Source organism: Sinocyclocheilus grahami, unplaced genomic scaffold (assembly GCF_001515645.1).
Source record: "Sinocyclocheilus grahami isolate Dianchi unplaced genomic scaffold, SAMN03320097.WGS_v1.1 scaffold1992.1, whole genome shotgun sequence".
Classification (NCBI taxonomy): Eukaryota; Metazoa; Chordata; class Actinopteri; order Cypriniformes; family Cyprinidae; genus Sinocyclocheilus; species Sinocyclocheilus grahami.
In genome coordinates this window covers 48,087-59,946 of record NW_015507171.1, presented here as the reverse complement: position 1 = coordinate 59,946, position 11,860 = coordinate 48,087, and the positions used below count along the sequence as shown (strand labels likewise).

General features: G+C 36.8%; 1 protein-coding gene across 1 annotated transcript; it reads right to left on the bottom strand.

The window, feature by feature from the left end:
- Positions 1 to 9,502: 9,502 nt before the first annotated feature.
- LOC107573645 (olfactory receptor 4S2-like) lies at positions 9,503 to 10,450 on the bottom strand. The gene has a single exon (XM_016260084.1). It carries the CDS (start codon positions 10,448 to 10,450, stop codon positions 9,503 to 9,505), a length of 948 nt encoding a protein of 315 aa, XP_016115570.1.
- Between the last annotated feature and the right edge of the window lie 1,410 nt (positions 10,451 to 11,860).

Below are 11,860 nucleotides of genomic sequence, written 5' to 3'. Positions count from 1 at the left end.
AAAAACAATAAAAATGACAGTATTGGGGTTTTTAACTGTTAAGATTGACACCGTCCAACAATTAGATCGTTCCTAGATGCTTGTTCAAATTTTGGCAGATGTCTATCAGTCCTCTTAGCTGGGTAGGGTTTCGCAAGAGAGGGGAAGGTAAATGGAAGACAATTTTGAACCAACGTTCTCAAGTTTCACAAATACCTGTTCAATTGCTAAAAATCTCTGCTTTATGATTTTCACAGGCAAAATCCCAGCAAACAGCAGCAGTAGTCAACTCAGAAGAAAACAGCTGAGTGAGAGAAGAATGAGAGAGAAGTTTTGCTCCCAAATGTTAGGGTGGTGGCGCTGTTAAATTGATACACCTAGGGGGTTGGTTTTGCTGTGTTAGCAGGAAAAACTAACTTAACCTAAGTGCTGAGGAAAACCCCAATGTTCCTGGCAAAATCCCAGCAAACAGCAGCAGTAGTCAACTCAGAAGAAAACAGCTGAGTGAGAGAAGAATGAGAGAGAAGTTTTGCTCCCAAATGTTAGGGTGGTGGCGCTGTTAAATTGATACACCTAGGGGGTTGGTTTTGCTGTGTTAGCAGGAAAAACTAACTTAACCTAAGTGCTGAGGAAAACCCTAATGTTCCTTTTGGGGTTTTTGCTACTAACTGGCTTAAGCCAAACAGGCAAACTTATGAAAATTTAGCTGAGTTAATTAAATAACTGAAGGAGAGAGGAAAGAAAGCCTAACAGGTAGATGCAGAACTTAATTGCAAATGAAATTAGAATTTCAAGTTAGAAATGGTATCTCCTGGTTAAAATTTAATGATGTTATCATTAAAATGGATGAGAGCAATTAAATTAAAAATGAAGCAATAATTACCTTGAAGTAGGGTAACCCAACGCTGATGAGCTACAGATGAAATTACAAATTTCAAGGGCATTATTGACAGTTAAGGATTAAAATCTTAATGATGTTTGTTATTAAAATTATCAGAGCAATTACAACTGAACTGATCAGCAAATATTGTTGCCATATGGAAACAGGAACTGTAATTAATTATTAACTGAAATTAAAATGTCAAATTTGTAATTAATTGTGAAATTAAATTAGAAACTTTGAATCCCTAAAGATAGCAAGTTACTAATACCCACTGATGTTCCTACAGTCATAAGGGCAATTATAATTAGCTTAATCCGTACCATCCCAATTACTTACGAATGCAATAAAACATTTCAGAGCCCTATTGATAGTTAATGATAAAAAATTCTAATGTTGTTGTCATTAGATTATAAGAGCAAATTATAATTAAATTAATCAGTAGATATTTGTTGCTATGTGGAAGCAAGAACTGAAATTAAATTTTGAAATGAAATGTAAATTCCAAATCTGTAATTAATTATGAAATTAAATTAAAATTTCAAATCCATAATTACTTAAATTCGTAATATCTACGGATGTCATTCATATTATAAGAGCGGTTATAGCTGAATTAATCACATGACCAGGATCAATTTTCGAAATGAAACAACAACAGCTATGGCCGTTTAAACTGCTAAGAGTAAACAGCTGAAGGGAAGAGGACAAACCTTTTAAACAAACGTGATTATAACCAATTGTGGGATCGCTAATCTGACGTTTGGTTAAAATCGCGTTGCAATAAGGTTTATAAAGTTTGCATCTGTCTGTTCTTTTCAATGGGAGGAGAGGAAGACAGAGATAGGATAAAACCAGTATGAAAGAGAGAGGGATGAGGTGAAAGAGCCCACTAGTGTGAGGGTTCAGATACACACTTTTAGGTCACATCAACACTTCAAAACACTGCATTTAAGACCACACAATGCTACATGCTAACCGCTAGCCTTCAATGCTACTAGCTTTGCATATGCTCCAATGCAAAAGCGTTAGCTTCAGTTAGCTTAGCTCATTCTTGCCTATTTGTTTACAAACAGCTCAAAAATGGCGCTGGCGAACTGCGCTTGCGCACTTGTAAGTCACCTCCGGAAAAGGTTTCTTAGAACTTCCGAGCTACGGCTGTTATTATGGCTACGTATCCTGCAATAACTGGCCTGTGCTACACACAGTCTTATGGCTATACACAGTTTAAGCTCTTCATGTGGAAATGGCGGCGCATTCCACACTGAACAACCAAAAAGCACTCTTTAGATTCTTATCTTTATAGCGCCGTGTAACAATCTCCACTCGTTTAGAGTGAGGTAATTTAATCTACAGATTTACTGCAATTAATTCACTGTCATTGATATCTCGGCGGATATCAGCACATATTTATACAGACAAAAACACACGTGGATTTAACCACAATTTCACTTGATCAAGATTTCACAATTCTCCCATAAAAAATAACGTTCGGACACTCTCTCTGAGCACTGCGTTTTCAAGTTCACTAGTTTTTTAGTGAATTAAATGGCAGAGGACTATCAGTTAGCTAATCTAATATTCTCAAACCGGGGAGATGAATAGCAGAGTTGAATTTGGAAGTGGAACACGCACTTATAACTTTGAATCCCTAAAGATAGCAAGTTACTAATACCCACTGATGTTCCTACAGTCATAAGGGCAATTATAATTAGCTTAATCCGTACCATCCCAATTACTTACGAATGCAATAAAACATTTCAGAGCCCTATTGATAGTTAATGATAAAAAATTCTAATGTTGTTGTCATTAGATTATAAGAGCAAATTATAATTAAATTAATCAGTAGATATTTGTTGCTATGTGGAAGCAAGAACTGAAATTAAATTTTGAAATGAAATGTAAATTCCAAATCTGTAATTAATTATGAAATTAAATTAAAATTTCAAATCCATAATTACTTAAATTCGTAATATCTACGGATGTCATTCATATTATAAGAGCGGTTATAGCTGAATTAATCACATGACCAGGATCAATTTTCGAAATGAAACAACAACAGCTATGGCCGTTTAAACTGCTAAGAGTAAACAGCTGAAGGGAAGAGGACAAACCTTTTAAACAAACGTGATTATAACCAATTGTGGGATCGCTAATCTGACGTTTGGTTAAAATCGCGTTGCAATAAGGTTTATAAAGTTTGCATCTGTCTGTTCTTTTCAATGGGAGGAGAGGAAGACAGAGATAGTATGAAAGAGAGAGGGATGAGGTGAAAGAGCCCACTAGTGTGAGGGTTCAGATACACACTTTTAGGTCACATCAACACTTCAAAACACTGCATTTAAGACCACACAATGCTACATGCTAACCGCTAGCCTTCAATGCTACTAGCTTTGCATATGCTCCAATGCAAAAGCGTTAGCTGCAGTTAGCTTAGCTCATTCTTGCCTATTTGTTTACAAACAGCTCAAAAATGGCGCTGGCGAACTGCGCTTGCGCACTTGTAAGTCACCTCCGGAAAAGGTTTCTTAGAACTTCCGAGCTACGGCTGTTATTATGGCTACGTATCCTGCAATAACTGGCCTGTGCTACACACAGTCTTATGGCTATACACAGTTTAAGCTCTTCATGTGGAAATGGCGGCGCATTCCACACTGAACAACCAAAAAGCACTCTTTAGATTCTTATCTTTATAGCGCCGTGTAACAATCTCCACTCGTTTAGAGTGAGGTAATTTAATCTACAGATTTACTGCAATTAATTCACTGTCATTGATATCTCGGCGGATATCAGCACATATTTATACAGACAAAAACACACGTGGATTTAACCACAATTTCACTTGATCAAGATTTCACAATTCTCCCATAAAAAATAACGTTCGGACACTCTCTCTGAGCACTGCGTTTTCAAGTTCACTAGTTTTTTAGTGAATTAAATGGCAGAGGACTATCAGTTAGCTAATCTAATATTCTCAAACCGGGGAGATGAATAGCAGAGTTGAATTTGGAAGTGGAACACGCACTTATACAAATCAAGCTCTGAAGGCCCCTTTTTAAAAGAAAGAAATGAGGAATCCGCTCACTCCTATTCTTAATCTGTTTTAGCAGACAACATCTAAATGTTAATTATTTACTGCAGTTCACTTTAAACAACAACTCAAGTTTCACTTCATTAATTTAACATGCTGGGATACACAACACAAGTATCCAGTACCACAACAACTCTGTTTCTCTGTCTCTTAATCTATTTTTCCGGATAAAAATAGGAAAGATTCACAATAATATCTCGGTGTCATTAATTTTTTTTAAGCTAAATATTTGCCCACATTCTCCACCATATGTAATGTCAGATTTCTTAGGGAATTAATTATTATTAATTAATTCAAGTTTTGAACGGAATCAAATCTGAAAATTCGAAGCCAACTGATTAGAACTGATTTCAAATTTGATAGTTTACACTTTATCAATGGTCGTCCAGCGAGACGTTAACCTCAGTATATTTTTACAATATGAATATTTGTATTTTCCCTGGCCACGGGTAATACGTGCTTTGATAAGTTATAAGCTATGAGCTAGGTAACAAGATCTAGGCAAGGTTCAACTTTAAAATTACAACACAAGACAATGATTTTTTATAAATGAAACAAGAATTTATTAGCTATTCTAGATTACATTAAACTAAGCTAAAACACACATACGCACACACACACACACACACATACACGCAAAGGTTCAGGGAAGTGATGTTAACGGAGTTCTGAGGAAAGCCCAAAGTTTTAGCAAGATATTCGCTACAGTTCTTGTACTTGCAACCTGAGAAAATTCATAAAGCAGAGACTTGGCTTATGTTTACTGCTTAAAATGAGCTCGGCACCAGTTCAGCAGATAGAAGCTTTGTTTGTTTACTTGCGTTTTTGGGTGACAGTTGGAAAGCTGAGTTTCCTTGTTTGGCTGCTTGAGGGAATTCCGTTGCTGATTGGTTGCTGAGATGACGTCGGGATGGCGTCCTTTTGATAGAGCTCTCCGTGGTGATTGGTTGGTTGCCGGGTTACGGAGGAGCCTCGAAGTTCTTCTAAAAGAGTCTGATTTGGCAAGACTTTGAGTTCTGCAGAGTTACGAAGCTTCAACGGAGTGGTTGAGTTTTGGATGACCGATCGCTTTGATGGTAAGCGTGTGAGCACAGGTTGGAGTGCTATTAACACGGCGAAAGGCGAAGAAGCAAGCAAGTCTGTCTTGCATTGGGTTTTTGATTTGCGGCATAAGTCCGTCCCACGGCGTGATCTTCCAATCGACTTCTTGCAAGGTGGAGTGTGCATACATTAACATGAGGCTTCAATTTATCATGTGGAGAAATATCTTTGCGAAGATTTGGTTGATACTTCTATAAAGTTTCTTAATACGAGTATTGTACATACTTCCCACTTTTTCATTCAGACCGCTGTTCGGCAATTATCACACGCTTTCATTCAACAGTAAACTTCACATATTAATAGCTTTATCTGCTAAAAGGGGTTAACAAAACATTGATTAAAGTTGCAAGGTTACAGTTTGACTCCTCAAGCGTATATAAGACATACAACATATTATTTGTGAATATGGTTGCCCTTTCATACGCATAAATGATTGTCTGTTGAAATCTTTTTTTTGTACATTTCAATTCAATTCACAAGTGTTTATTTGTGTTTCTTTATTCTCTGTTATTCTTGTGCTTTGTTTGTGTTTACAAAACATTGTAAAAATAAACCCAAACTTCTGTTATCTTGGAGTAGGGGGCATTCCTCCTGTCTTGTGGGCTGATAGAGGGAAAGAAGGGTTAATATTACTTCTTACTCTGGGAGCTACCGTGTACGTTATTAAATTCCAGAGCCTCAATCCCCATCAGTAGCTGCTACAAAAGACAAAATCATACTTAGCAAGGCAGATAAAAACATACTCAAATGAGTACAGGATTTAAATGTACTAGGGGTTGAAGATCTAGATCTTGTCATTTACCTAGTCGTCCAAGATACATTGGCGGCTCATCGGGGGAGGCAGGGGAGGAACAGCTTCCCCATAATTTTGAAGTGAAAATGGGAGGAGGACGATTTAATGCTAATAAAATTCATAATTCATTTCAGTTCATGTCTCAGAATGTGTATTTTTTGTTTGCAATTTCACAGTTGTAATACCCTAATGTGAAAGCGCCGCTTTTCTATCGCGAATGTGCCAAATCTACTGATGTAATTACAACTGCTAATGATAGAGAAGGGTAGGGGGAGGCCGGGGGAAAGCTGAGTTCTTGTGCCTCCGTTGGTAAAAAAAATGAGCCAATCACCATCGATTGTTCATTTTCAGCGCTGAGGAGTGTTGAGAAAAGAACCCTCGCAAGGGAGGCTAGCCTCCCTTCTGGTATCAATCAATCATCAAAGAGATGTAAATTACGTAATAATAGTTTGAACGTCTCCCGCTGCGCTGATAATGTACCAAGTACTTATGAGTAGCAATATTGAATATTTGATTGCCAACAGATTTACCAAGCTGTCATTCAAACAGTATATATACAAATTTAGGGAAAACAGCCTAAGCTGGATATAGGCTACAGCAGTCGGCTGTAATTAAATTAAATTAATTAAATCAGAATCAGAATCAGAATGAGCTTTATTGCCAGGTATCTTTACACATACGAGGAATTTGTTTTCATGACAGAAGCTTTCCACAGTGTAACAGAATGACCGTGACAGAACAAAAAACACAGATAATAAAAAATAGAACAAGTAAATAAGGAATAAAAATATATTCAGCTGAATAAAAATGGCGCAACAGGCAGCTCTCTTTTAACACATACTTTTAAGAAGGGATGGATGTTTGCTTCAAGTGATAGACCAGGTAAGTGAAATTATATTATCTTGCTGTATGTCGTTTTCTTTATGTTTTCTGACTAAAAGCAACCAAAAAGCCATTTTAAAGTGGTTAAGCAAATAATAATAATAATAATCGGCAGGGATCCCAGACCAATACAATTAGTGTGCCTCCTCTATTTTAAAACCCACGAGCCACCACTGCATTGTGGAACATAATCTTAACCCCACGTTGTAGCGAAATGTCCCGCTACATCAAGACACCATCATCATCTATAACCCCATCTGCAGTAACAGCATTCTAATATTGCATAACAATCCTAAAACCCTGTAAATTTTTTGTCCCACAATCCATGCCCCACCACACATTTTTGACTGACTGAAGTATTGTCCCACATTAGGCTAATCATACTGTCCCACTTTTCGAAACCACATTTCCTAAAGTTGTACGCTAGGAAATTTGATAAAAATATAAAATACATAGTTTATACTTACAAAGTTATACTATTTTTTGATGGACAATCATTTCATAATTCACATTAAGCCAAAAAGTAGCAGGATTGTTTTGTTTAAAATTAATTTATACTCCTTAATATCAAGTTTATCAAAACTCTGTCACTGAGATTTGGGTGGCCTTCACACAAGGTGCTTCCTGTCTGATGATTGCTCCACCCTCATATATGACTGGACATTTGAGAGGTTATGTGATTTTGATCACATGACACCACAGCTTTGGTAACCCATAGTTTCACTGGCATTCATGTATTTATGGGGGACCTACAAACACTAGACCAGGTGTGGCCAACATCAGTCCTGGAGAGCCACAGTACTGCAGAGTTTTGCTCCAACCTTGATTAAAACTTGCCTGCCTGTAGCTTTCTAGTAATCTTTAAACCTTGATTAGCTTGTTCAGGTGTGTTTGATTAGGGTTGGAGATAAATATATAAATGCGTGCGTGAGTGACTCACTCACTCACTCAAATCACTATGTAAGATAGTGGACAGACCATCACTGGTGCAAATGAAAGAGATACATATGGTCAGATATATTGCATATTGCCCATGGCTTATCACACAAGTTTTACCTCAGTGGAACATGTAATGTTCATCTACAGTCGTCATAACTTTTGCTGGAGTAAACATATTTTCTTTTATTGACATAACTCAAAAACTCTATTTGGTAACACATTCAAGACAAGGTTTAAAAGACAATTAATATTCAGTAATATTATCGTTTTGACTGCACTGACACTTCCGAATGCAGATGCACCTGCAGGATTCAGCCACAGAAAAACAGCTGTTTGTTTACAATTATTTACCTGGGGAAAATTATAAAGTATGAAGTTTAGACAGAAATTCTCATTTTCACTGAACAGTTTTATTGGTAACTTGTCAGCTCTTTGAATCATTTTGTTAAAACTAACAAACTGACAAAGACCCGCCAGATGGAACAGGCGCTGCTCAACAGCAGGATATATAATGATGTTACCTTTTGTTTTCAAGTTTGATTTTCCACATGATTTTAATATGCTTTTCTATATCAACATACACTAGACTTTTTTTTTTGGACGGCATATCAAAGAGGTAAAACAGCATAGACAAACTGCATTGTGAGAGAGTGTCATGAATAATTAAATACATTTTCATCAAATTGGGGGGAAACATAACCATGGCAAGGGAAAAGTCACCTACAGTTTTCAGATAATTATTATTGGCAAATTTGGCATAGACCTATATGATTACTGACTTTTGATGTAGAAATTACGTTATAGAATATGAACTGAAATTCTGTCGGTACTTTCTGGCACTTTCCATACTTTTGCGTTCAGGTAGGGGTGCCACTGATTGGATAAGAACAAAACTTAAACTGAATTGAGCTGGATAATGATATGTATTTGGCACAGTGTTTAACCAGGAGAATTAAAAATGGCACTTCATGACAAAAAAAGGTTACAATGTGATTTTTACACCATACCAACCTATTTGACAGAAGCAGGGCAATGAACATAATGTATGCCACAGTCCAGCAGAAGACATGAACATTTTTGATAGTGTTAGTCTAAAGCAGGGGTAGGCAAGTTCGATCCTAGAGAGCCGCAGTCCTGCAGAGTTCAGCTCCAACCCTGAAAAAAAAAACTCACCTGCCTATAGCCTTAGTAATCCTGAAGACATTGATTAGCTTGTTCAGGTGTGTTTGATTAGGGTTGGAACTGAACTCTGCAGGACTGCGGCTCTCTAGGACCGAACTTGCCTACCCCTGGTCTAAAGGGTGACATACGGCCACATATCTATCATGTAACGTCACTGTTAAAGCTGTAAATTCAAAGAAAAAAAGCTCTACATAACAAAGTTCTACAGAGCACAGTTGTGAGAGGAGATCACATATGAATCTAATATTATATCAGACTGAAATTTAGGGTAAAATCCAGAGGCTCCCTAAACCCCATTTACACACAGATGACCAAGAATAATTAAACATTTTACATTAGTAAAAATATATATATATATATTTTTATGTAGGTTTGTAACTCTATAATACTTAATATCCTTAATAAAATGTTAGTCATTTAGATGTATAGTGTTCCGACATAATAGTCGTACAGCTTGAAGGTTTGGATCAAATGCAATTGACAACATGCTTAGGCTGTGTGTTTATTAGATTCACAACAGATTTGTATTTTTTCCAGTTTGTACATACAGTACATCACACCATACATATGTTTGTTAAAAGCACACTCTTTCTCACAGTTTGTCACAATTCATTGTTAAAGCCAATAGCATTTTGCATGTATCAGTTTTAGCACATAATTAAGTTTTGATTGTTTGTGAAACATTTACTCCTGATGCAACACATGAAGTGAAAACTCTTTTGCGCACTGCTCTAATAGTTAAGCCATAGATTAGAGGATTGAACACAGGCGGAACTATCACCAGTTCTAGAGCCAAAAAATTACGCAAGCTCTCTGGAAGGTCATTTGCACCATATCTGCTATACATGATATCAAAAAGATAAGCAGCAGTGAAATTTATAAGTGAAAATATGTGTGGCAGACATGTTTGCCAGAATTTCTTTCTGTTTACTAAAGATGCTTTACATGCAGCGATCAGTTCAAAGTAGGACACTACGATGAAAACTATAAAGCTTAAAAATATGACAGTCATGGCATATCCAAAGACATTGTTAACAAAATTTGATGCACAAGACAGTTTTACAATTGACCAGTTGTCACAATATAATTTGTCAATGTGATATTTACAAAAGGGTCTAAACTTTGATAACAGGACTGATGCAACTGACAAGGAGTTTGGAACAATCCATGAGAGCAGAATTAATTTCACACAGGTGTTTTTAGTTAATTTGGAATGATAGTCTAAAGGTTTGCATATGGCTACGTATCTATCATAAGCCATCACTGTTAATATTGTGATCTCAGAAAGTAAAGAGCTGTAGATAACAAAGGTTTGCAGAGTGCACATGTTAGAGGAGATCACATATGAATCCAATATTAAATCAGACAAAATTTTAGGGTAGAATCCTGAGGCTCCATAAACCCCGTTTACACACAGATAACTGAGGAATATGTACATTGGTTCATGAAGAGCTTTCTCCATGACAATAACCATGACAAGACGAATATTAATTGACAAGATGAGCACATATAATGCAAGAAAACAAATAAAATATACATGTCTATATGATTTAGTTTCTTTTGGCACCATAAGTGTCAGTATCACAGGGTACGTCATGTTATCCATCATAGTATGGATAGTCCTTCAAATGACATGAAATGAACAAATATTTTGCAGCATTACCAAACATAAAACAATATTAGTCAAAGGTCAGTAAAACACATAACTAAAACAGACATTTCATGAAGCTTCAATTTTCATTGTTGCCTAAAGAAATAAAGCAACCACAATCAGAAAAAATTCAAACACACAGTATCCACAGATGGGTGTGTCACAGCTGAAAGTAGTGAGGACTTGCTTGGTTTTATATTTACTGATTTGTCATTAGGGAAATATGTAATAGATATTCAAAAATTTCTTGGGATTAATTATGCACTCATGGGCAACACTTTGCAAAAACCCTTGATTTGTTAAAATAAATGTCAAATTTACTAACAATACTTATTAAATACATAGCAAACAGCCCCACACATGCTGTAAACATTTGTGTACACCCATTTTTAAAGGATTTTGTTGTCATTTTACCAAACTAAACCATGCTGTTTACAGCTCACATTAATATCATTATATTTAATTTATTTATTTGATTTAATGTAATGTAGGCTATGGGTGTCACGGGTATTTTCTATTAGTTTCTATTTTCATGGACACTTAAGCCTGGCTCACACTACAGGATTTTTAGCACGATTTAGCCCCGATTTCCCCCTCCCGAGAATCGGAGCAAAAATCGTGTCGAGCCCCTCGATCGGTCCCGATATTCAGCGCGGATTATCTGGTAATGTGAGGCGTTCACAGATCGAATCTTGCACCGCCCGATCTGCTCGCACACAAATCGGGGCCGCCCCGATATCAATATCATATCAAACATGTTTGATGTTTAGGATTGAAATCGGGATGATGACGGCTGTATGATTACGTCCGTACTTTCACAATAGCCAATGCGATTGCAAAACAGCTGCTGTACGGCTCCATTGGATAGTCGAGACGGAGGAAACTGCTTCTTGATGTTTTGTAGTAACAAGACTGTCTGTATAATGTGTCGAAAACGTATCACAACCGTAAGGAGAAAGAGAAGCGCTGGAGTGAAATCGCCTCAGTTTTGAACGTGTACGGGGGTGGCAGGGGGAATCACGAGCAGGAGGTCTGGGGGCTTTACTCAAGTTAAAACACTTTCATCATCCTCATGAATGTATGCTGGTTTACCTAATGGCTGCGACACACACCAGTTTTTGTTCTGTGCTGATCACAATCGAATCCTTTCATTATAACATACAGAGTGTGTACACGACGATGTTAATAATATATTAATTGCACAGTGTGAGATTCATTGGTCATAACAGAACTTTGTGAGATCACGATGAACTAAGAGTGACAGTTTTTAGTGGTTAAAAAAGGAGCGCTCTTTGCGAGCTTTAGGCAATAATCCATTTAAAATGTAGAACTTTTTGTTTTTCGGCCACACACACGTTGCAAAGT